General features: G+C 48.1%; 10 protein-coding genes across 10 annotated transcripts; 6 read left to right on the top strand and 4 right to left on the bottom strand.

Annotated features, from left to right (window-relative positions):
• Positions 1–15: 15 nt before the first annotated feature.
• N7484_003949 (NuoI/complex I 23 kDa subunit family protein) lies at positions 16–893 on the top strand (the record flags this gene model as incomplete). The annotated part of the gene is made up of 3 exons (XM_057114369.1): positions 16–346; positions 416–681; positions 763–893. The coding sequence occupies exons 1-3, from the start codon at positions 84–86 to the stop codon at positions 891–893; spliced, it is 660 nt and encodes a 219-aa protein (XP_056974509.1). The 5' UTR covers positions 16–83.
• A 742-nt stretch (positions 894–1635) lies between these two features.
• N7484_003948 (putative 60S ribosome biogenesis protein Rrp14) lies at positions 1636–3365 on the bottom strand (the record flags this gene model as incomplete). Its single annotated transcript, XM_057114368.1, has 3 exons — positions 1636–3102; positions 3217–3300; positions 3351–3365. The coding sequence occupies 3 exons, from the start codon at positions 3363–3365 to the stop codon at positions 1636–1638; spliced, it is 1566 nt and encodes a 521-aa protein (XP_056974508.1).
• Positions 3366–4699: 1334 nt separating this feature from the next.
• On the top strand, positions 4700–5736 carry N7484_003947 (putative LaeA-like methyltransferase; the record flags this gene model as incomplete). Its single annotated transcript, XM_057114367.1, has 4 exons — positions 4700–4761; positions 4829–4939; positions 4987–5264; positions 5318–5736. The coding sequence occupies 4 exons, from the start codon at positions 4700–4702 to the stop codon at positions 5734–5736; spliced, it is 870 nt and encodes a 289-aa protein (XP_056974507.1).
• Positions 5737–6029: 293 nt separating this feature from the next.
• On the top strand, positions 6030–8093 carry N7484_003946 (uncharacterized protein; the record flags this gene model as incomplete). The annotated part of the gene is made up of 10 exons (XM_057114366.1): positions 6030–6308; positions 6361–6462; positions 6518–6562; positions 6628–6644; positions 6703–6805; positions 6869–7252; positions 7315–7441; positions 7489–7608; positions 7663–7854; positions 7921–8093. The coding sequence occupies 10 exons, from the start codon at positions 6030–6032 to the stop codon at positions 8091–8093; spliced, it is 1542 nt and encodes a 513-aa protein (XP_056974506.1).
• Positions 8094–8215: 122 nt separating this feature from the next.
• On the bottom strand, positions 8216–9041 carry N7484_003945 (uncharacterized protein; the record flags this gene model as incomplete). Its single annotated transcript, XM_057114365.1, has 3 exons — positions 8216–8497; positions 8561–8768; positions 8821–9041. The coding sequence occupies 3 exons, from the start codon at positions 9039–9041 to the stop codon at positions 8216–8218; spliced, it is 711 nt and encodes a 236-aa protein (XP_056974505.1).
• A 445-nt stretch (positions 9042–9486) lies between these two features.
• On the top strand, positions 9487–11052 carry N7484_003944 (uncharacterized protein; the record flags this gene model as incomplete). The annotated part of the gene is made up of 2 exons (XM_057114364.1): positions 9487–10459; positions 10514–11052. The coding sequence occupies 2 exons, from the start codon at positions 9487–9489 to the stop codon at positions 11050–11052; spliced, it is 1512 nt and encodes a 503-aa protein (XP_056974504.1).
• Positions 11053–11898: 846 nt separating this feature from the next.
• On the top strand, positions 11899–14436 carry N7484_003943 (uncharacterized protein; the record flags this gene model as incomplete). The annotated part of the gene is made up of 5 exons (XM_057114363.1): positions 11899–12495; positions 12549–13806; positions 13863–14146; positions 14201–14287; positions 14347–14436. 5 exons carry the CDS (start codon positions 11899–11901, stop codon positions 14434–14436), a joined length of 2316 nt encoding a protein of 771 aa, XP_056974503.1.
• Positions 14437–15086: 650 nt separating this feature from the next.
• N7484_003942 (Sugar transporter) lies at positions 15087–16728 on the bottom strand (the record flags this gene model as incomplete). The annotated part of the gene is made up of 2 exons (XM_057114362.1): positions 15087–15432; positions 15506–16728. 2 exons carry the CDS (start codon positions 16726–16728, stop codon positions 15087–15089), a joined length of 1569 nt encoding a protein of 522 aa, XP_056974502.1.
• Positions 16729–17319: 591 nt separating this feature from the next.
• Positions 17320–20041, top strand: N7484_003941 (beta-glucosidase; the record flags this gene model as incomplete). Its single annotated transcript, XM_057114361.1, has 4 exons — positions 17320–17428; positions 17480–18086; positions 18156–19422; positions 19490–20041. The coding sequence occupies 4 exons, from the start codon at positions 17320–17322 to the stop codon at positions 20039–20041; spliced, it is 2535 nt and encodes an 844-aa protein (XP_056974501.1).
• A 124-nt stretch (positions 20042–20165) lies between these two features.
• On the bottom strand, positions 20166–22476 carry N7484_003940 (beta-glucosidase; the record flags this gene model as incomplete). The annotated part of the gene is made up of 5 exons (XM_057114360.1): positions 20166–20198; positions 20250–20979; positions 21037–21603; positions 21654–21756; positions 22053–22476. The coding sequence occupies 5 exons, from the start codon at positions 22474–22476 to the stop codon at positions 20166–20168; spliced, it is 1857 nt and encodes a 618-aa protein (XP_056974500.1).
• Positions 22477–25248: the final 2772 nt, after the last annotated feature.

Raw genomic sequence — 25248 nt, 5'->3', positions numbered from 1 at the left:
CCCTACCTCGAAAACCTCCAACTCGACTCCCCCACCCTCCTCCTTTCTCCTTAATCATCCTCTCCGCTCATACCTCCTTCGCAATGGCCACTACACGACAGGTCGCAAGGCTGGTCGCCGTCCGTCGCTCCCCCTTCACGCCCATCGGCTCGACGGCAAACTTCTCTTCCTCGGTGTCCCGCGCAGCAACCCCAGCGGGCCCCCCTCAGCCCGGTTTCCGCTTGGCCCCGCCTAAGCGCTGGGATCAGGGCTCCGAGTCCGCCATTGACAAGGCCACCAAGTACTTCCTCCTCTCCGAGATGGTCCGTGGCATGTACGTCGTGCTGGAGCAGTACTTCCGCCCTCCGTAAGTCTTTGACCTCACCGGCAACCGGCGCTACCAACAACATCAATTGGTTCTGACCTCTACCCACAGCTACACTATCTTCTACCCCTTCGAGAAGGGTCCTATCTCTCCCCGTTTCCGTGGTGAGCATGCCCTGCGCCGTTATCCCACCGGTGAGGAGCGCTGTATCGCCTGCAAGCTCTGCGAGGCCATTTGCCCGGCGCAGGCTATCACCATTGAGGCTGAGGAGCGTGAGGACGGATCCCGCCGGACGACCCGTTACGATATCGACATGACCAAGTGCATCTACTGTGGCTACTGCCAGGAGAGCTGCCCCGTTGACGCTATTGTTGAGAGTGAGCTTTGACCCGGAGTTTACTATAGCTCCAAATATGCCAATGTTCTTGTGCCTGGCTAACTATTCTCCCTTCTTACAGCTTCCAATGCCGAGTACGCCACCGAGACCCGTGAGGAGCTCCTCTACAACAAGGAGAAGCTGCTCTCCAATGGTGACAAGTGGGAGCCCGAGATCGCGGCTGCTGCTCGCGCTGATGCTCCTTACCGATAATCGATTCACTGTCTCCATTTCTGGTGATTTTCGCGACATATATCATCTGGAATTCAGAACAGAAAAGCTGGTCTAGTGAGGAGGATCATGCCTATAGTGCGCCATCCCCAATTGGCGCGCATGAAAAACTAGAGCAGGGTTTATGACACCCTCTACTTCCCCCAATCACACACACACACAACCTTGTACATATTTACCCATCTTGTGTTTTCGCTGTACTAGTCGATTCCCAACCGAAGTTTCTTTTCGTTTCGAGTGGAACATGACTTCTTTGTCCTTTTTATTTTTCCTTTGTTGTTGGAATCTAGCAGGTCTCTTACTTCTTTACGGCTTCAATCAATAAAACAAATGATATCAAACCAATATATTTCGCCTATACTTGCTGTTTGTTAAGACTGTACAAATTTCGTGCTTAATGCCTATGGCATCAATCATCCTAGCTAAGTGATGGACAACAGAACAACCGCTTTGGAACAGAATGATATTTGTATTCACAAAACGAGACAAAATCGCTACCCATGCAGAGACGTATAGGACATAACGGAGGAAACATGCCGCCGAAACAGCGCGAACACCGAACACCGCAAACCCCGGATGGATATTTCCCAGTTCGATGTTTGAAAAAACACTTTTCTTCTTTTTTTGGGGGGGGAACCCAGATCTTGCAACCATAGACAAGAAGGGAGGGGGAGAAACAGAAATAAAAAGGTTCTAGACTAAGCTGTCAACAATGGGAAATGGCTTATTTCTTCTTGTTGCCGCCACCAGTCTTGGACTTGAAGCTGCCCTCAAATCCAGGTCTGGACTTCTTGGCACCACCGCTGGACTTCTTCTTGCCCTTGCCCTTGGTGCCCTTCTCCTCTCTCCGCTTGCGAAGGTTCTCCTCACGCTTGGTTGCGCGCTGGTCCTTCATCTTGGCGACGGTCTCAATGCGGTCGTTCCACTCACGCGCGGACTTCCTCTTAGCAGTCTCCTTGCGCTTGAGAGCCTTCTTCAGAAGGGATGTGTCATCGCGAACCCGTTCACCGTGGGCACGCTTCTTGGCGTTGAGCCAACGATCCTTCTCTTCAACGTCGGCACGCTTCTCGGGGTCCATCTCGGCCATACGAGCCTTCTTGGCCTCTGCAGCCTGGAGCTGGGCAGCGGCGTCTCGGGGACCGTGGGCCTTGTGCGCATCGCGGAAGTTTGACAGAGAAGCGTCGGCATGCTGACCGTCAGCGAGGACAACACGGCCGAAAGAGAAGTTGTTGCTGCCTGAGCCAACCGACTCAGCAGGAGAGCGAGGAGAGGCCAAGAGAGATCCAGAGCCGCCGGGAGAGAAGCGGCGAGCCATAGCCTCATCATCCTTGCGCTGTTCCTCTTCCTTTGCCTTGGCGCGAAGCTCTTTCTTGTGTGCTTTGCGTTGCTCGGCCTTTTGCCGCCGGGCCTCGATAAGTTCTTGACGGTTGCGAGCGGGCTTACCATTTAGACCATCGGCATGGCGCCTAGCCCGAAGTTCATCCAGGCGCTTTTGTAGACGCTGCTTGAGGTCTTCTGGTGTGGCCTTGAGGGCCTTGGGCTCGGTGGATTTGGTATCATTAGAAGTGGGGGGTACGATAGAGGAGATAGAGGAGCTACCCGACTGGGTGTTTGAGACGTCGGGAGAATTGCGAGTGGAGGAGGCTGAGGATGGTTCTTCGGGTCCGGCATCAAACTCGATGGAAAAGCCTTCCTCGGCAACACCATCGTCCAAGTCATCAGCATCTTCGTTGTCTGATGCCTCGGGGTCTTCTTCGTCACCCTTTGATTTGGGAGTATCCTTCTTAGAGGTCTCAGTCGCAATGTTGTTGGGCTTGTCGTCCTTTGACTTCTCTTTCCGGGAAGTGTCCTTGGCCTTCTTCTTCTCTTTTTGAGCGGCCTTCTTCTCGGCCTTCTTCTGTTCACGCTCCTTCTTGCGGGCTTCGGCTTCCTCGGCTTTGGCGGGGTTCGGCTTCTCGACCTGCTTTTGCTTCTTGGCCTTGTCGCCGCGGATCAGGCCCTCCCTGGGGATTTCGGAGCCAAGTTCGCCGTCGGAAGAATCACTCTCAGCAGTGCCATCCTCCTTGCGCTTACGCTTACGAGCGTTCTCATCCATGATGTCCTTGGCGGTTTTGGCGGCTTCAGGATCCAGCTTTGCACGCTTTGCCTCACGAGCCTGCTCTTTGGTCTGTTTCTTGCGTTGCCACTGGTCCTACAGGCAGAAGAAAATTGTCAGAGAAGGGTTCGAGAAAGAGAGATACCAATTAGAAAGAAAAAGACCAGCAGGGAAGAGAATTCGAAGTGAGGGAGCTGAGAGCGCACGTACACTAGTGTCTTCACCGTAGTAGTACTTGGCGGGGATCAAAGACAGCAAACCATCGAATGCTTGCGCATGGCTGCGCAACCGATCCTGGAGCAAGTTAATATTCTGGTCTGAGAGTCATTTTCAATCTCACATACCTCGATATCATCCATGCTGCCGGGTGGGATCCGTGCTGGTAGAAGGCGTGGGTCGTAGAAAAATTTGGGATGAGGAAATCTCCGCTCCCCTTCACCGCCCGCGCACAAAAAAATCGCTGGAGACTTGGTCTGTGCGCAGTATATAGCATATCGAGTCTTCAACGATTTGCCTTACTTTACCTCAGGCACCTGCTCATTGAATAGCACCTAGCTCAGTCCCTAGCAAGTTATTACGGTTGAACTGACAAAGACGCTCATGGGAAATTATTCACTTCATTTGGCTAAAAGCCTAATCGGATTAGTAATCTGATCGCGGAGTCCAGCAGAATATTAGGATTCTTACGCGATAGACCAGGCACGATGTAAAGCCCAGGGATGCGAATTAGAAATTCTTCAAAACCAAAAAGATGCCAATATAGGTATACCCAATCATATTGTTATCTCCTACGTCACGAGAGAGAATACAACCGGTTTGGCGGCATGTAAACAGCAGCGACAACTCTAGATGAGTAAAGATACCAGAAAGGGGAAAGACGAGCATGAAGGGCATGTGCTCATCTTATAGAAGACAAAATGAAACCTGAATCAATTAATGCAGCTCTAAAGAAGCGCAGTGAGTGGTGGGATAAGGAATGAAGAACGATAAGGCAAGGAAGAGGTCGAGATTGGTGCAGCAGATGCCGACAATGCCACGAAGCCACCTGAAATCATTTTTGCATCATTCCTAAGTCAACGGTATATTTCCGAGGCTGGTGGGAATAATTGCCGAAGTATTCTCTAAGCCCAAGTGGATGCCAACTTTGTACAGCTGGCTGTTGTGGATGTAGGATCCACAAACGCACATACGCCCCTCTTTCCCCTCTTCAAATCTATAAAGAATGCATCCTCATGTATTGAAGAGCATGACCACTCCAGTGGATACCTAGGTGGACCTAAAGCACGTATGTGAATGATGTTGGCAGGCTGAATGATGGCTAGCTTGATATCCCCACACGGCGTGATGTACGCGATGGTGGCTGGCTGACATGGCGCCCCAACAAATGACACAGAGAATGTGAATGTGGAGCTACACCGTCAGGTGTGTGAGACCTTTAGGACTGAGGGATTTTGGCATGATAGCCGAGAAGCTGCAGAGCCATCTTGCTGCACAACGCAGTGAAGTTCCAAGGTCTGGAAATCAATAGGCCCGGGCATGCGGTACACACGAGAATATTGGGATCCAAATCCCGAGCATGCCTATAAGTAGGTTGTGACTCTCAGGTAGGATTCACTTCTTGGCCAGACAGTCAAATTTGCGCAGCTACAACTGCCTATTTTATATTTTACTATCCATTGCCCTCTCTTTCAACATGCCCGGTCTACATACCCACGAGAAATACGTCTTTGGTAGAGATACAAAGGAATCTCAAAGGTAGAAAAAGCTATAGAAAGCACTGGCGAGGAACATATTACTGATTCAAAGGAAATGCAACATCTAGACTGAATGAGCAGCATAGATTGCTCACAATAGTGACTGAAAACACCTTGATTCATCCGTCAATTCCTAAAGAAAACTTACTTTCCGTTGCAGACATAGCGACTGGAACTGGGTGAGTGTCTCCAAGGTCTCACCTTGTTCTCAATTTCAGTGACCAAGGCTAATGGGTCGCATTGTGACTAGTATCTGGCTAAAGGATGTTGCGGAAGTCTTAGATCCTGATTCTCAAAAGCCAGTCTACTACCATGGATTTGATATATCGTCGCAACAGTTTCCCAAGAAGCAAGAGGTTATTCAATTCTCTGTTCACGACATCACGAAACCATTTCCCGAGGAACACCTGGGCCGGTATGATCTTGTTCATGTACGACTCCTGGTTGCCGCAATCGACGAGTCCGATTACAGATTGGCAATCGCAAACATAAATGCCATTTTGAGTATGTCCTGCCCAGTCTAGCTTGATAACCTGTCTTCTTTCTGATTTATCCAGAGCCTGGTGGCTATCTTCAGTGGGAGGAGATCGATGAAGAAACATACATATCCGACAACAACCCTGTCATTCAAGAGATTCGACGATGCTTCGACACCTCACTTACGGCTGAAGGAAAATGTTTCCAGGCTTCAGCTAAGGTTTTCGAGGAATGCATGGCAGCTGGCTTCTTGGATGTTGTGCGGTTAGCGTATAACTCTGACTGGGATCGTAGTATCCGTCACGAGACGGATGAACGGCTAGTCGCAATCATCGAAACGCTGTATGCTGGTCTTCTGGTGCGATCTGGGCAGGTGGATGATGAAGAGGCGGCGATTGCCAAGACTGCAGATTTAGTCAAGCAGCATCGCGAGATTTGTGCAAGTGGAAATTCCCCGCCAGTGAAGCTGATGCGTGTGATTGCCAAGAAACCCAACTAGTCTAGATTTACAATCCTCATGAAATCCTGAATCCACGTATAAAAGTGCTACAAATCTATAGTTCATGAGTCGATTTTCAACACCACCTAACTAGTTGTTCTCTAAGATCCATCTATAATCTTTCTAGGGGAGTATGACTTTCTCCGAAGAATCTCCACTTCTGCACGGACCAATCTCCCCACCCAAGCACGAGACCCCTGTTCCATTCACGAACTTGAATTTTGGAAGCTTTCTGTTTTTCAGATAAGTCCGTCTGGGAAAAAGAGATCATCTTCTCTATTCCAATTGGCACAATGGCGGCCCAACATCCCCAAGGCTCCCTTGGAAATAATGTGGATCTCCTGACAATCGACGCCAAAGCGTTACAGGCACTTCTGAGCGCGGGCGAGGTCACAAGCCTGGGTCTTGTTAGGCAATATGTAGCTCAGATAAACGATCATGATGAGAAGCTTCATGCCATGATTCGGATAACCCCTAATGACCTGCTTGAGGAGGCTGCCAAATCACTGGATCAAGAACGAGCTGCCGGAAAGACGCGCGGGCCTTTGCATGGCATCCCGATCATTATCAAGGTTTGTTGTGGTCAACAAGCGTTGAAGATCTGAGTTTGTTGACACTTCTCAGGATAACATCGCTACTCACCCGAGCCTTGGTCTTCCCACCACCTGCGGAAGCCTTGCACTCTTAAGCTCGAAGCCCAAGAAAAATGCTGAAATCATTGATCAGGTTAGTATTGACCAGAGATGTTTCAAACTGAATGGGTTTACTCACCAAAGCGTAGATCCTTGATGCCGGTCTTATTATTCTTGGAAAGGCTAATCTTGCTGTAAGCATCACCCGGAATTTGTGGTCTGCCTTTGAATGAGATCATATGATTAATGGAATATTCAGGAATTCGCAAATGCTAGGTATGAAAGTTTGATTACCAAGGTGACTGATATAGGTCATAAAATTGATAAAGAACAGGGGTTCAAACATGCCCAATGGTTGGTCCGCCGTGGGTGGCCAGACACAATCAGCTTATATTCGTGATGGAATTGATCCAGACGACTCACCGGAAGGCCACTCGGTACTTCACCACTTCTGCATTCCCGGGATGAAATTATTTGATTATTGACCGTGTGTATTACAGAACCCCTCAGGATCTTCCACAGGTTCCGCTGTGAGCGTCTCAGCTGGCTATGCCCCGTTTGCCATCGGAACAGAGACAGACGGGTCACTCGTGAGTCCTTCTGGTCGAGCCGCGCTGTACACCATAAAACCCACGATTGGACTGGTTTCCCAAGATGGTATTATACCAATCTCCAGCAACTTTGATGCAGCCGGACCCATGACAAAGTCATCATACGACTTGGCCGCTTTATTGGATGTTCTTGCTGGGAAGCCTGCCTCGGAGTCTTTCACAACGCACTTGACCTGCTCATGGTCTGATATTTCCGTTGCGGCTCTCGACCCCAATGCATGGAAAAATTCCGAGGAAGATGTTAAGCCCGTTGATGATGCAGAGGCTCAGATGGTATGCGTTTTGTCTCTCAGTCTTCAAATCGGAATCATTTCTCACATATTTGACTGCAACAGACCCGTGAGATCCGCCAAGCATATGAGGCGATCAAACCAAAGGCAAAGAAATTTGTCGAGAATATCGATCTAGTATCGCCGGATACATTCAGAATCGACAGAGAGGGTAGCGAATGGACAATTATTCGTATGTTTCTGTGACAGCTCAGTATTGTTCACACTAACGGTCCTCAGAGGCGGATATGAAGCCTCAACTCAATGCTTATTTTGAAGGCCTTGCAGAGAGCGAGGTTCGATCCCTCGCAGAGGTGATTGCTTTTAACGAGAAGCACGCCGACTTGGAGCTCCCTCCGCGTATGAACAACAACCGCTCTGTATTTGAAATGTGATTCGCTGACAGCCCCTAAGATCATCCTAGACAAGACAACTTCATCAATGCCGAAAACCAAAAACTCACTACAGAAGAGTATGATCGACACCTATCATACTTGAGACACATGGGAGGAGAGAAAGGCATAGACTTGGCACTGAAAACATATGGCGTGGATGTTATACTGGGTCCCATTGACAGTGGCCTCACATCCTTGGCAACGGCTTCGGGTAAGACAACATCAGAGTTTCCATCGGAATTAGACAAGTGTGTTACTAAATTACCAACTCTCCCAGGTTACCCCCTCTGTGCAATGCCGCTATCATACTTGGATTACAATGGCCGCCCATTTGGAGTTGCAGCTATCACAGGAAAGCACCAAGAGCATCTCTTGGTTAAGGTCATGAGTGCCTGGGAAGCTACGTTCCCTGCCCGAAAGCCTCCTCCACAACTCATGAAGCTGAAGTGAAACCTGCTTAACTAAATAGAGATGAGATTGACATGACATGCTCTGAAAGGCAGAATTTATCCCAGGCAAGGACGGGTCTATAGATCCATGTTTCTACTTGTACAGCGATCCAAATCCCCACATTACTTCTTTTGAAGCACAGATTGACCAATACGAACCAAGTCATTGTTCGACAAAGTTTCCTTGTCAAATCCATCAATAGCCTGATCCAGCACCGCAGCTGCAAGCTCACTTTGGCTCACATTCGGAAAAGCCCTTGTGAATAGATTCACCACACCAAAGATGGAACCTAGTACAGTCCTCGTCCATGTAGTTGAGCTTGTCACCACTCCTGGGTGAGCAATGCAGACCTTAGTTTCTTCATACTGGGTCTGAAACTTCCGCACCATGTTTTCCGTCTCACACTGTAGATTAATGACCCAATGTTAGCCGTGCAACAAAACCTGATAAGGAGGGGGGAAACTAACACGCATGACTTGATAGTCACCCAGGAAATATGGTCTTTGTGATGGGTCTTGTGGGGTCCCCTCAGCACTGAAATAAAGAAAACGAAATGGTCGTGCAGGTCCAGCTTCATAGACTGCCTTGAATCCAGCTGACGTGCAGTCCTGGCATACTCGCTTAACTTCGGCGAAATCAAAACCCCCACTGCGGAAAGGTGTAACCGCGACAGTCCTGGAGATGTACTTAGTGCAGTTGTTCAAATGATTGATCAGGGTTGTCATACCAGATACATGCGTCTGCTCCGGCCAGCTGGGCCTTGACCTCATCAGGATACTCGGCGTAGTCACGGATGACTACATTTTTCAATTTTGAGGCGTTGCTATCATCTATTGCAACAGGCTTACGAGCCAGTGCAACCACCTCGGTCACACTGCTGTTCCGTAAGGCTTGCCTGATAATCTCACTCCCTACCAAACCGGTAGCTCCAGATACTATGAGTTTCATGGCCGTCTGTGTGATAGGCGATATGAGTGGAATATTATTGGAATATTTGTTGCTTATGTCCTTCAGCTCAGTGTGACGATGTTTAATCACAAAGAAACAACATTGCATAAGAAGGAGCTCAACATTGAAATAGCCTGACTTGACCTCGTCGGCGTTCGGCCGGCCGAATCCCGATCGCTGTTCGGAACGCCGTCACCCACCTCGATAAGCCTTCTTCCCCTCAACAACCCATTAAGTGGAACATCTAAAATGCCGCGGGACCGGCACTTTGAACCCATTCAATTGTATGGGAAGGCACGTACTCATGTCCTACTTAAATTTCCATATTCTAACGACCAACAACCGTCCACAGGCTTGCTTAAATTGCTCAAAGTCGAAATGCAAGTGTGTTTCCCGGCCCGGGGGGCATGGCTGCGAGAGATGTCGCCGTCTGAAGAAACATTGCATGCCCGGAAAAGCAGTCAGATCACGTAAAGCCGAAAGCAACAACCCTATTCATCGCATCGCCCAGCTTGAAGACAAGATCGATAGCCTTGTCTCTCAGCTAGAGAGTAGTCGGGTGATCAAACCTGTGGCGGATTCACCATCTATACCTAAGGCTTATACCAGTCCACCTGACTCGGTCTATCCGATTACTGGTAGTCAGCCTCCACCGGCTCCAGCCGAGTCGACGGTTGACCCGTCACCAGAGGAATGTCTGGCGGCATTCCGAGTGAGAATGCTGAAGTATTTCCCATTCATGCATCTTCCTCACGATGCACAATGGATGGCTACACATCGACCTTTTTTGCTCACGTGCATAATGGCAGGATCAACCCAATCAACGAAGGTCAAACTTGAATTGGGAGAGAAAATCAAACAAACTTTGATCCAGCGCGTCTATTTCGACAACAATGAGCACTCCGTTAACCTCGACCTACTTCTCGGGCTTTTGACATTCATTGCATGGGGCCATGAAAATCTCCTCCATGGTACACCTGCTAGAGTGTCCCGGTTCTCCCATCTAGCCATGACATTGGTTTTCAGCCTCCGCCTAAACAAGCCGCCACCACTGGAATCAAATATGCTTCCCATGGATAAAAGTTCCTCTGACACAGACTGCCCAGCAAGGACTCTAGAAGAAAGACGAGCTGTTCTGGGATGCTTTATCATGAGCTCGATTGTGTCTTCATACTTCGCCCAGATCGACACGATGCAGTGGACGCCATACATGGATGAGTCTATCGACGTTCTAACTGAACACAACGAGTCCATGTACGATGAGATGCTTATACAGCAAGTCAGGCTACAGCGCGTCGCGGAAGACATTGAGAATATAAAAGCGACGAATAAAGTGCCGGTAGCCTTTTTCACTGCGGGTCTTCGCCACAGAGTGAATGATATCAAAAAGCACACGTCACCACAACTACTCAAGGATGGTAAGTTAGTGAACCCCAGTTTATCCTGGAGAATGAACACCTAACATTGAACAGAAATCATGCTTTCCTCAATTTATTACACAGAGTTGAGCATATCTGGACTCGTTCTTTGCAATAAAAACTTCACAGATGCCCAAGAGCTTGAAACCCTTTATCAATGCATCAACACCATCAAATCGGCACTAGAAAACTTCTTTAGAATACCTGTCTCTGAGTATTCCGGAATGCCATTTCCATTCTTCACTCAACTTGCGAGAACCATTGTCGTATTGATAAAGCTCTCGACTTCGACGGATGCATTTTGGGATTCGACAAATGTGAGTGGAGAAATCGACACACTACAAGTGATGGATCGATTATTGAACAATATCGACGAAGCGAAAACGGCGACTGGTGATCAGGCCAAAGATGGATATTTGGAGAAAGCTTTCAAAATATTTGGATCAGTCAGATCGTGGTGCTCTTCAAGACTGCGCCGGAAGGAGGTTGGCGAAGTTGCGTCAGAAACTGTCGGCGGTGGCAATTCTGAGAATAATACACGGTTAGAAGAGTTGTTTTTGGATGATGCTTGGTTCAAAGAATATTTAATTTGACAAAATCCTCAAACCAGTTGTCTTCATAAAATAATGTATGTTATTTCGAGCTACATTCTAAGCATTTTTGTTGCCAAGTGTCAGGCGTCAAGTCCCACTAAATAGTCGAATGACCAGTAACGCTATATAGATGAGCTTTGATGCATGCAGGTTAATTAATGGCCAATAGCTGACCAATCGTTTTTCAAATGGAGGGTTAGCTTAGGCATTTTGGTTTCAAAATCCTAGACCCACTGGGCAGTCGAATGACTAGTGGGTCTATGCAACTAAGCCATGATACGCGCGGATTATCCAATAGTTAAGACGGAGCCAATCCTAAGCCAATCGGCTGTCAACTGAGAACTGGTCTACAGAATTTTGATTTCAAATGTCGAAACCCACTAGGCTGTTGAATTTCCAGTGGGTCCATGCAGCTGAGCCATGATGTGCACAAATCAAAAAATGCGTAAGAGCGAGCTGATAGTTGTAAGCCAACCAGCTTTCAAAAGTATAGCAGACCTAGTCATTTTGGTTTCAGAGATCAAGACCCTGGCAGTCGACTGTCTGGTGGGTCAATGCAACTGAGCCATGATGCGTGCAGATTGACCAATAGGTGAGGGCCAGCACATGGCAAGCCAAGCAGCTTTCAAATAGACAACTAGCAGTACCTCAAAGAGCCTCATGTATTCACCGTTATACCCCACCAAATAGACGCCTTCTTATTGGTGCGGCGTTATGTCGGACTTGAGAATGAACTCCGCTCGGCTTTGTCGGAATTATCATCGGAGATCAGGATCTCCGAAGAAGCACTGGCATACTCGCAGTCTTGTCCCCTCCAAAACGCATTTCGAAATTCCACTCCGCCTTATGACCACTGGACCTGAAGGCATTTCGGAGCTCAGCATGATATCCCCGAGTGCACAGTCACACAACGCCGGATCACCGCCGGGCCCGAGCAATGGAGCCAAGAGGAAGCGGAAAGTGTACTCGTGCTACGAATGTCGACGACGAAAATTGCGCTGTGATCGGAATTATCCCACATGCAGTCGATGTCAAAAAGCTGGTCAAGGCAGCTCTTGTTTCTATGATGGGCCCCCGCCCTCCACATCTGTTGAGCCCCTTGCAGCTCCACCCCCAGGGAAAGCTACAGGCCCAAAACAACTCAGAGTGGCCCCGGAACCTATTGCTAGGGCTAACTATGATGATGCTCGACATCCTGTATTAGTGGGAACATCGTTGTCCAGCCTGGAGGCGGACCAGAATACTGGAACTTGGCAGTTGCTTAGTGAAAGAGCGGCTTCGCAGGCCGAGTTTCAGAATCAACGGCCTGCTGTTAAGGCTGATAATGAGGAGCCGCCATTTCCAGGTCGAGCGCATGATGCTATACGGAATGTCATCTTTCGTGGAGAGAATTTCAGGACTCAGTACTATGGTGGGAGTAATCCAGCTAGTTTGATCGGTCATGTAAGAAGCCCAAGACCACAAATTGGGTGATTTCAATTTAACATATTCTATAGTTTCCGGAGCTTCGGTCATTTATGAAAGAAGCTATCAAACATCAAAAATCGCTTTACAAAGTGCAACATGATTTGAAGACTCGACATAAGAAATGGAAAGTGGAAAAAGTGAATACGCTATCCACACCCCAACTCGATTTCAGTTACCTTCTCCCCGACCGAGGAACGATTGATGAACTTGTGCACCGCTACTTTGAAACCTTTGAATCTGTGTACAGGGTCGTGCATGGACCAAGCTTCTGGGAAGAATATGAAAGATTTTTGGCTGACCATCTATCAACATCATCTGCTTTTGTGGTCCTGATATTACTGATAATGGCTACTGCGAGCTGTATCTCGCGTAATGAACAAACTCGTTACATCGGAGATAGTTCGCTAGGCCGAGAGCGTGCTGTCATGTGGATCGAAGCCTCGGAATCCTGGCTCAGATCTCATAGCCAGAAGAATGTATACCTGGCCGTCTGGCAAATCCGCTGCCTCCTGGTTCTAGCAAAATTGGTGAATACAGTGAAGAAAAAGCGACACTGGACCGAAACCGGTACTCTCGTGAGAGAAGCAATGGCGGCAGGAATGCACCGTGATCCGGGTCTGCTGGGAGAAAAAGTCTCCGCATTCGACCGAGAGATGAGAAGACGATTATGGGCTACAATGACGGAGCTAGAACTTCAGACTTCGATTGACCGTGGAATGACTTCAACATCAGCAGGTGCATTGGCCGATACAAAGAGTCTTCTGAATCTCGAAGACAAGGATCTTACCGATGAGCCTGATGCACTCGATACACAACGACCTATGACTGAATACACCGCGAGTTCATTCCTCTATTTTTCCAATCTCAGTTTCTCGTTGCGTGTGTCTTTGAACTCTGTTGTGAATGATATGAGCTCACCGTTGCGATATGAGGAGGTTATGCACTATGAAGAACTCATCACAAAAGAACTTCAAAGGCTTCCTCCGTGGAGCTCAGTCCGGTCCCACCCGAACGAACCCGGGCTCTCTCTGGTAGCAAGAACGCTTCTTGATGTACAACTTCGGCAATTCTTGATTATGATACATGCGCCCTTCGCTCGACAAGCTGAAGGCACATCTAGACATTCTTTCTCCAGAATGATCTGCTTTGATGCCGCGTCAAACATCATTGATCAATATGCCAGACTCAGTGATTCCAACAACCTGATGCTCTTGTTACTCCGACACGATTATTTCCGATCAGCATTAGTGATATGTCAAAATTCATACATTTCCATGACTCTTCAAAGTAAGTACAACAGAGCCTTGTCTCGCTAATCTATAACCGTTACTAACGTCAACCAGATGATATTCTTCTCAGCTCCAACACCTCAGTGTTCATAAATTACATCGAAAAGGCACTATCACTGCTTGAAGAACGCATTGTTCAAATCGGCACAGGATACACCCACCATTGGTATATTTCAGCCGGACGTGCTCTGCTACGATTAACTCCTTCCATGGACCAGTCCATACACGAAAGTGGACAGGCTGTTGACCGGGTTGCAAGGCAGTATTACAGAGTGATGTCTTCGCAGGTCGAAATTGAAATCGCGAAAGAGAAAAACATCACACTTCCCGAAAATAGAGTAAGAAAAACTGATTAAATCTTTTTGTTTGACAAGTTAGCTAACACTCGTTAGATTAATACCAGTTATGAGCGTTCGAAACTTCCGAATGAATTGCTAGATCCATTGGGATCCCCTTTTCCTGATTCTAATGCACTAAACGTACGTGTTCTTATCTTACTTCTCCATTTTGCCTTGTTAGAGCTAGCTGACCGTTACAGGCCCTTTTTGATCAAACCGATATGAATGATTTTTTCGGCGATCCAGAGGTGTGGGTGTTTGATAGTCTGTATCCGATGGAGTCCTTGTAGTAAAAAGTTAATGTAATTTGTACTATCATCTTGATTAAACTATCATCGTATCCGAATCACTTGAGTCCATATTAAAGGGTGTAGCTATAAAGAATTTCTTGAGATCCTGAGCTTTAATTCCAGACGCAATCTGTTCACTAGGTAAGCTGGCGCCCATATATTCGGACACTTCTACGTTTTAAAGCTTGTCTTCCAGAGAATAAATATTTTCAATACTTTTGTAACCATTTCTATACCGAGCAAGACATCTAGGAGGCTTTGAGCGGGTCAAATGTGGGTAAGTAGATCGCTTCAACAGAACGTAGAACTTGGATCAATACACGAGGCTATGATATGAATTTCGTTCAAGGTTGTCTTTACTGCAAAATGAGTATTGCTATCCGGAAGTACTTCCGGAGGCTGTGTCAGTTCACGGATCTTCTCATGCCTTCCGTGACGGTGCTAGGATCTAATATTGATTGGAGATTCAACTTATTTCAATGTCAAAGCATGCCGAATCACATGGACAGGGACTAATAAGCTCTATAAAGTCGGGCGTATTTATAATGGCTATACGCATATACAAGGAAAGTGCCGTGAGAGAATAAAGCGACGTTTCATGTATTCGTAAATGGAATCTATTTACAGATTTGAGAAAACAAGTGTAGACATTAAACTGACTCTTCATGAACAGCCACGGACTCTCCAGCCTTGGCACTCTTAGCGATATCAGCCGGATGACTCACTAGAGCATCCTCGCCGTCGAAAATCACGGCAATTTGCTCTAGAGAGTACCCCTTGGTTTCGGGGTAATAGAAGAAGGCCGTTATGCCAAACGCCAGCAGAACAGCTACAAACACAAAGTAGTATTTCCATGCAATGGCGTCTAGTGCAATGGGATTGACGAAGGTATTGAAAAACATGCCCACAATTGAGGCTACCCATGTCACGGTCAGACCTCGGGATCTGAGGCGGAAGGGCCAGATTTCGCAAGGATAAGAGGTGAGGAAAGGGGTTCTAGAGACAAAGAAACGGGTATTAGTACACAGTGTCAAGGATATAGACAATGGAGGCATGACGGTAGACTCACAATGCGATACAGTATCCAGCGAAGAAGATAAACAGAAACGGAATGACTGCAGCTCCAGTGGCGGGATTCCCATGCACTTTGTATGCGCCCGAAAGAGCAGTTACGAGCACATAACTCACGAACATGATGCCGGCCGATGCCATGAAAAGGGGTCGTCGTCCCAACCGATCGATCAGGAATGCACCCAGACCGGCGAAGATCAGGTCCCACACTTGGAGACAAGCTGAGATGAGGGTTTGGTCCTTGACCTCTGTGACACCAACGGAGGTAAGAATTAAAGACAGATAATAGGAGATGACACCGTTTCCAACCCACTGAGCAAAGAGACCAAGAGTGACAGAGATCATGAGACGGCGACGGTTACCGGGCGTTTTGATCATCTCGAGATAACTGCCGTTGCTATTGGCTGCTTGCTCTGCGTGGATGGTGGAAGTAATCTCTAGGAACTCATAGTTGACTAACGATGAGTTTGAATCACCATCGGCATGGTACTTGATGAGAATGGCGCGGGCCTCGCTCTCTCGTCCGACTGAGACGAGCCACCGAGGGCTTTCTGGCGCAAGGAGAAAGCCTGGTAGTCCGATGAGGGGGACTAAAGACTGGAGAACGGAAGGCAATCTCCAGGCCCAAGAAGAGCCGTATGTCCGAGAAGCGAACACCACGAAGGCAGCCACGGTTCCACCAACGTACCAACCCGACATGAAAAGGGAGTTTAGGATGCCACGGTGGGTAGGGTAGGCGATCTCGTTGATAAGCAGAGGAACGGAATTACCGAACAAAGCAGAAGCACCTCCCAAGAAGAATCTGGCCATCAAAAATGCTGGGCTATTCGGGGCAGCGGTTTGTAGAGCGACTCCAAGGGCCAAAAGACCGAAGCCGACGTACACACCGGGCTTACGGCCGTACTTGTTGGCAATCCAGGAAGCGGAGGGATAGCCAATACCACAGCCTAGCCAGTAGATGGCATTGATCCATCCCAGCCAGGCGCCTGACGGGTGATTCATAAACTCTTTCCATTGATCAAGGGCTTCTAGACCATTCATCAAAGATCCATCGTATCCGTTGGCTGATGAGTACATCACCAACGAGATGATGATGAAGTTGAGACGCAGGAGGTGACGCTGCTTATACCATGGTGCAGCGTTAGCGGGAAGAGCTGCCATAAGAGGATCTTCAGGAACAGGCACAGGCACAATCGCAGTATCACGCTTGCTGAACCCCATGGCGGGCAGAAAAACAGGAAAGGATAATGGCAGTAAAGGGGAAGGACCGAGTCAATTACTCAGGGGATCAGCAAGGTTTTATGCGCCGATAGATTTCGGCGCCATTTTCCGGGTGCAAGTTTTCGGCTTGGTTTTCTCATGCCGGGTTATACTCGTTAAGGTGAGTTGAGTCCAAGGGATTGGGGCAAGGGAGACGACGGTCTTCAATTGGGCCAATGGAGTGTCCAATTCTTTCGGAACCGCGTCACCTGGCCATCTTTGAGTCTCATCTTCCCCGGTTCACCAGCCGGTCGGTAACTCATGGGATGATTTTGTGGGGAGACATGGGGGCCGGGGTCGGCTTCTAGATTGCCGGGGAGCGGAGAAACGGAGAAAAGGAGAAACGGAGAAACCGCAGTGGATACCAACTCGTTCCACATAAATGTTGTCACCACGCTGGTTGTTGGAGACAAGGTACGCGAGATTGGGGGAGACTGTTTCACGTGCGGGGAGTAGCGGCAATGTCTCTCGGAGGGGTACAAAGGATGGCTCCCTCCACACACGGAAAAATCCAGTCTCCCCATTTTGTCTCTTGACATACACAGGAGCAAGATGACTGTCAAGGACATTGTGGACAGCGCATTTGCGCAGATCGCAAGTGCAGACATTGAAAAGATCATCAAACAGCTAACTCAAGATGAGAAGGTGTCGCTATTGAGTGGTAAGATCTTATAATCGCCAGAATAGAGAACTCAGTTGACAACTACTCCAGGCGAGGACTTCTGGCATACGGTCCCAATTCCTCGACTCAACATCCCCTCAATACGACTCTCCGATGGGCCCAATGGTGTGCGTGGAACACACTTCTTCAGCAGTGTCCCAGCCGCCTGTCTCCCATGCGGAACCGCAATCGGAGCCACGTTTGACCGCGACCTCGCGCTCAAAGTTGGTCATCTTCTCGCTGCTGAAGCGAAGGCGAAAGGCGCGCATGTGGTCTTGGGACCAACAATCAACATCGCACGTGGCCCTCTGGGTGGACGAGGATTCGAATCGTACTCTGAAGACCCGTTCTTGTCCGGAATTCTTGCAGGTCATTATTGTAAGGGATTGAAGGAGAGAAACGTCAGTGCGACTCTCAAGCATTTCGTTTGCAATGACCAAGAGCACGAGCGGATGGCAGTAAATTCGATTGTGACTGATCGTGCGATGAGAGAAATCTATCTGCTTCCTTTCATGATTGCTATTGCGCTCGGTGAGCCCGACGCTGTTATGACTGCGTATAACAAAGTCAATGGGTTGCATGCATCCGAGAACCGGGAGCTTCTACAAGGTATTCTGCACGAAGAATGGGGTTGGGATGGATTAGTGATGAGCGACTGGTAATTTCATGGATACTCAGAGATTACAGGTGGAAATCCGTAAAGCTGATCTTGATATTTGTTTTTTAGGTTCGGAACATACAGTACCTCCGAAGCTGTGAACGCAGGCCTCGATCTCGAAATGCCCGGTCCACCGAGATGGCGCGGTGGGGCCCTATCACACGCGATCACAGCCAACAAGATTCCGGTTGCTTCATTAAATGCGCGGGTTCGTGCAGTTCTGAAGCTGGTCCAAAAGGCAAGCAAGTCAGGAATTCCCGAAAAAGCTCCAGAGACACAGTTGAACCGTGCAGAGGACAGAGCTCTGCTGCGCAGAATTGCCTCAGAAGCCATCGTTTTGTTGAAAAACGAAGAAAACATACTTCCGTTGAATAAGAATAAACCCATTGCCGTCATCGGCCCCAACGCGAAGGTTGCTGCCTACTGTGGTGGCGGTAGCGCAGCTTTGAACCCTTACTACACGGTCACACCATTAGAAGGAATTTCCAATTCCGCGACAGCAGAAGTGAATTTCTCTCAAGGCGTCTATGCACACCAAATGCTACCTCTTCTGGGCAAGCAGCTCCGCCTTGAGGATGGCCAGACCGGCTTCAAACTCAGTATCTTCAATGATGCACCGAATGTAGCAGCACGCACACCACTCGAAGAGCGCCACGAAACAGATTCGATGATCATCTTCATGGATTATGATCACCCTGATCTGCAGACCATTTGGTACGCTGATGCCGAAGGCTATTTCATTCCCGAGGAGTCCGGAGTCTATGACTTTGGTCTCACGGTCAATGGAACCGCGAAGCTCTACGTGGATGGGAAGCTAGTTATCGACAATACTGTGAACCAGCGGCCTGGCACAAGCTTCTTCGGGAGTGGAACAGTGGAGGAGACTTCTTCACTGGAGCTCGAGGCTGGCAAAAAGTACAAAGTCCTGATCCAGTGGGCTTGTGGAAAGACCAGTACTTTCAAGGTCCCTGGTGTGGTTGATTTCGGTCACGGTGGCTTCCGCTTCGGCGCATGCAAGCAGCTTTGTCCTCAGGCTGGTATAGAGCAAGCAGTTAAGGTCGCTGCAAGCGTTGATCAAGTTGTCTTGGTTGCAGGTTTGAATGGCGAGTGGGAATCTGAGGGTGAAGATCGTGCCAACATGAGCTTGCCCCCGAACACAGATGAGCTCATTTCGAGGGTCTTACAAGCCAATCCTAACACTGTTGTTGTGATCCAAAGTGGCACTCCGGTTGAGATGCCTTGGATCAATGAAGCAAAGGCTGTCTTGCATGCCTGGTACGGAGGGAATGAAACTGGTAACGGTCTCGCTGATGTGGTCTTTGGCGATGTGAACCCGGTAAGTTCTTCATTTTCTTTAATCCAAATTAAGCTTGAAGGAACAGACATACTAACATCATTTTCAGTCTGGCAAACTTCCTCTCACATTCCCTCGCCGACTAAAGGATAATCCTACATATTTCAATTACCGTTCCGAGGGCGGCCGAGTCCTATACGGGGAAGACGTATACGTGGGATACCGATACTACGAAGGACTAGAACTCGAACCTCTGTTCCCATTTGGTCACGGTCTCTCCTACACAACCTTCCAGGTCTCAGAGTTGAATATCAACACCTCAGAGGAAGTTCTGCACGTCAGCTGCAAAGTGATAAACAACGGCTCAAGAAAGGGCGCAGAAGTCATCCAGTTGTACATCGCACCAGTATCACCCCCGATCAGACGCCCATTGAAGGAGCTCAAGGAATTCAAGAAGGTCTTCCTCGACAGCGGCGTTGAGAAAACAGTCACCATTCCTCTTGAAATTGTCCGCGCGACTAGCTTCTGGGATGAGAAGAGTAACAGCTGGTGCAGTTATGAAGGAGCCTACAAGATTATGGTTGGAACTAGCAGCAGTGGAGAATTTTTGGAAAGTGTCGTGAACGTGAGTGAGACGACATACTGGTCTGGTAGCTGGTGAGGCCAGAAATAGATATATCATTTCATTGCATGAAGTGCACGTGTGGCGTTGTACAATTGGAATAGACTTCAGGAATGAAAGGGAGCCAAATATACAGGACTTAGATGTTGATATGATATAATGATCATTCTCGAATACGATCCGTATCCACCCACGTCTGCAGATGCATAGTATTCATACTCTCGCTTCGATCCAAGCATGATAATACCTCAGTAGACTGTTGCACATACTCACCCACCCGTTTAGAGATAGGGTCATCAGGGCCAAACGGGCAAGCGAGTAGACTAGCCGAAATATCTCGCACTTTATTCGCAAGATGCAGTCCGTTAGTCTCCAAGCTGAGCGGAGGAAAATTATAAATGATGAAGAACAATCGACGACAGAGTTCTTCTCTGTCTCCCCAAATCGCCCTTTGATCGATCGTGTGCAAAGACAAACCACGTTCCTGTTGATGTGCATGCGTAGCTTCCAGCTGGTCCATAATAAGGCTCTGTAGCCACAGATGTGTAACATGAATATTTACCCGCAAAGACGAGTATTGGGAGTCTGTTGTTGTGGATAGATCTTTGTTCCGCCCTTCAGATTGCCAAACCTGGAAGTCGACGGGGATATCATCCAGTATATGCTTGAGGCTTGCTAGCCGTTCTTGGAGATATGATATTTGAAGCTGGGGGTGGTGTGCTCGGATACACGGGCATGGATCTTCGGCAGCCGTCTTCGGACATGTGGCCCGGATTGCGGCCCAGAATACTCGGGAGTGGAGGACGAAGCCGGTTTCCAGACATGGCGCTGGGTCGGCGGGCATGAACACTTCATTCTCGAGAATGGATTCGTCTGGTACCTCTAAGGGCATCAGGTCTTCTGGGTTGATCGATTGCATGGTGACATTGTCCAAGTAGGACAAACGTTCGCCTAGAACACTTTGTGATGTTCCGTGCCTTGTATGGGTCTCACGTTAGCATGAGACACTTAACGATGAACAACAAGTCACTCACACATGAGAGTAGAAAAGTAACCAAAAGCCTTTTTTCCGAAGTTGTGTTTCGATACAATTCAGACCTTGATATTCGGATATACAGTGCAGATTCAATAATCGAGCAAGTTGAAACGCCTCGACACTCACCATCCGTCCCCAATTATGATCTCCGAGTTGCAAGAACGCAGCGAACAAAAGGTAGGAGATAGAAAACTTTTGGAAATTAAGATGATCGTAATAGGACGGTCTTCGTAGAGCCATAGCCTTCTGATAGCAAAAATGCACCATCTCTTTTCGAGACGAAAACCTGAGCGGTGGGTCGTGTGCTTGGTAGGCCTGAAATCTTCCCGGCATGGTCGCCACGACCAGCGCGGCGATGGTGGCTGTTAGCGCGGAGAAGCCTTCATCATAGTGCTCTTCCTGGAGGGCTTTTTTGAATGATGGGCGATGAACTATTGGAACCATCGGATACAGGTATGTTAGATAATCCTGCATGATGGTCTCGAATAGATCTCGGTCGCAAATATCGTCCGTCCAGTACTGTGTACGGGGCGTATGACGATCAACTTGTTCGGCGGAATTTGCTCTTTCCATGGTTAGGACATTCTGCTTGGAATATTCAGGTTACTATCTTACCGTTTCTTAGGCCCTCGGATCTTCGATGGTGACAGAAAAGTGCAAGCCAGATTGAGTCTCTCGCATCGCCGACATCGGGATAGAGTAGAGCTGGACTGCGCTCCTGGAAAGTGGCATTTTACTTTGCGCTTTCGACATATATCACATGCTTGAGTTGAGAGCTCAGCGCGTAATGGATGGTTAGCCTGTGCCATGTTGTAGATGGGAAAGTATGGGGTTCGGTCAGTGCAGGCGGAAGTCAATTCGCCAAGACAACGGACCAATCAGACCAGCGAGTATTAACTACTAAAGCATCATTTCACGACGGGACCTCTTTTATTGAACGTCAAAAGTAGGTAGATATCTGACTCGACGAAAATTGAACCCTTGATAAACCGCGTCGTCAAAGTTTCGCCTTACCCCTCCTCTCATCTTTCGAAAACCGATAAATGACATCCTCGAACGATCCGGTGGGAAACACGTAGAACCACTTCAGCTCCTCCTCTCCGCTGTTCACAATCCCGTGCTCGGCATCACCGGGAATGAACACCGTGCTTCCCTTGCTGACCGGGCTTTTCACTCCATCAATTGTGACCTCCCCCTGCCCTTCAATAATATAATAAATCTCTGCTTGTTTGTGTCTGTGTGGGCACAGATGTCCGGTCCGCGGTGAGCAGACTGCTATCCCGGCGCTCATGTCCGAGGTGTTGGTTTTCGGGGCAGAGAAGAGGGTATGCCATGTCACTGTTCCATAGTCCGGGGATGGAAACGATTCTGAAGCTGTTATTGAGGTGTAGTTTGGAGGGAGGATGACCGGAACGGGATTGGATTTGGAGTCTGACATTTTGAATCATAGCAGTTGATGATACAATCCCAGGGGCATTGGGCTTTTAATACTAATATCCTGTTCCAAGGTTGTCCGTATCTTCTCCACATGGCTACTTCTGATGACGTTCTACTTACCCCACGTAGAGTCATTCTGAGAGGGGTAGGATTTCCTGTTTCGGGATGTCGGTCCATGGTTATATTTAGACGTATACCCCCACTTCTCATGTGCGTATTTTGTGCCTGGCAGTAGGATTGGCAGCTACGACCATTACACTGGGGAGGTTGTGAAGGATGCCTGGATGTCTACATTGCGTCATGAGCTATGTATCCTATGTATCACATGGTATCACCCTATACAGTGGCCATGAGATATACAAATATCATGTTAGAGGTTGATAAGTGCTCTAGATGAGCAGAGACGTACTCTGCATACAAATATTACCTAAGAACAGTATCAGGCCATTTCACGGGAGCGAAGACTATGATGATCAGAGCCAGTCACCAACTAGTGTGGATAGAGAACATCAAAACCGCGAGACAGTGAGACACGTACAGAAGAACAGTGGAGACGGCAGTGGACCTGTAGGTAGATCATTTTTTGATAGGCTGCTATAATTTCACCTTAGATTCTCAAGTAATATCCAACCTAGCCATGGCCCATGGGTCGAGCTCATGCTCTATCTTTGCTAGGGTTTTACCTTGATCTGTCTTCGTCAGCCCCCAACCTCTCCCAGCGTGTCTGTGACATCATGTTTTTCATCTCCCATACCCATTACTACAGCCACCCGGGACAAGCGACAGACGTGCCTCTGGCTTACCAGAGATCTAGGGATGTGGGGCCTGATTTAGACTTCCCTATCCCTTTTTGGGGCGCCAAGTGGTTCACTAGTGGATTGGTGATCCCTGTGCAAATCTATACGCGTATTCGGGACGAGCAAATCATCATTGCAATCTTTTTATATCGCATTATGGACTGCTCACTGAATCCCTGCCGTTTTCACTATCTTGCCTCGGATTCAACCGTGGACGCAAAAATAATGGATGGCAAAATTCATGAAGACACTCGTGAACGGCCCAAAGATCCGCCTCCACCACCGTATGAGGCAGTATCCCAGGATCTAAATCAGGACGATGGTATTCAGATCAACGGTAAGACATTTAGTCCTCCTTGTATCGGCACACAAACCTCACATAATCCTACAGATGACGGGCGTGTTTGATTATTTCCATGTTCTTTGTGGAAATTTGACATCCAGATGGAAATGAAGTTCACTGTCCTGCTCAAGATGGAAATGATTTTGAGTATGCTGTTGAGCTGTAGTTCAGAGGGACGACACCCGTAATCAGATCGGGTCTGGGTTATAACGATTATACAATCACCATTTACCTTGAAGTGGATCTAAGTAATCGAGTTCTGTTGCGCAAAGCTTTATGACCTATATTGAATACTGTGGACCCACGTTGTGTTACCTGTGCACCAACTAAATATACTTCAATGATAATAGGGATGATGGATTCTGCATTGTGGCTATCATTCCAGCTTGTCAAAACACAATCACTGCTTGTCCTTAACATTGAAGCCGCAAAAGCCGATTTATGAAGTCGCATCCATCAGCACAGCTCTATTGAGCTACTACAATTCATGTTGTCTCCAGCAGCTAGTACAAGCCCTAACTCCGCAATTTTTACAAGTAAATATAAACTTCAAATAGAACCGGTCGCAGAACTGGCACTGCAAGCGCCCTTGATCCCATCTTCGCAAAGCCCATTGAAACTCTCCTAGATACTGACATCCAACCCGTAAATGCTGTGGAAGTCGCTGCACCATGAGATTGAATGCATTCCGACGAGCTGTCTCGATATCATTCCAATGACGCTGCCTATTAATGAGGGCAATCTGATTAAGCCTGTTCGCCTGCTGACGCATCTCCTCATTGGTAGCTTGATTCGCATAAGTGACTCTGTGCTCGTGCCAGCGGAGGCCACTGCACGTTTTCCACTCCTGCCCGCAAATATAACAGAATTCCCGCCCACAACTATCATCATTAGAATCACATACATGCCACTGAACGTCCGTGAAACTGGATGATATGCTTAACGGCATGTGATATGGTTACAACCATGCTTAAGCTCTACCATAGTCCGACAGTCGGAACATCGCTTCCACTTTTAACCTTCAGCAATCTCCAAGACGCTTTGAAGAGCCTTGTCCATTGGGCAGTCAACCCGGGGATGTTCGAAGGAATGGCAAGTTGAATGGGTTCTTTGATGACAGCTTGGACAAGTGCCAACCTCGTTTTGAATCGCAGAGGGGGGGATGAACGTCGAACATGTCGGATCCGCGCAGTATAGTCTATCTTTGACAGTCCGTTCCATCGCCCTTTCACGGAAGGCCTTGAGCTCTTCATCATCCAGGACCTTGAGGGCAATCCCAGGAGGTATCACCTTGCCGCAGCAACGAGGAGGGTACAACTCTTCGTCTTTGATTGATACGATGAATATTTGCTTTATACATTCAAGGCAACAGTCATGACCAGATGAGCTTGTGAACAGTTGTATCATGGAACCTTTCAAGACAACAGACACATTCCTTTACAACCCTCGAATATCGAGACATAAGGATTGATTGCAATGAGTTTTCACCATTATTTGTGTCGTCGCTTATTGTTTTGCGACCCGACAAGTCGTTCATACCAATAGCGGCATTGTTAACCTGTGCCAGTGTCGATTTATGTTGCGTTGGCTTATCTTGCACAAGGAGACTCCATTGCTTAAAGCAAGAGCATAT

This window comes from Penicillium longicatenatum (assembly GCF_028827895.1).
Source record: "Penicillium longicatenatum strain IBT 33135 chromosome Unknown contig_2_segment0_segment0, whole genome shotgun sequence".
NCBI classification, from domain to species: domain Eukaryota; kingdom Fungi; phylum Ascomycota; class Eurotiomycetes; order Eurotiales; family Aspergillaceae; genus Penicillium; species Penicillium longicatenatum.
The sequence above is the reverse complement of the archived record's forward strand: the minus strand, read 5'-3'. Positions and strand labels throughout refer to the sequence as shown.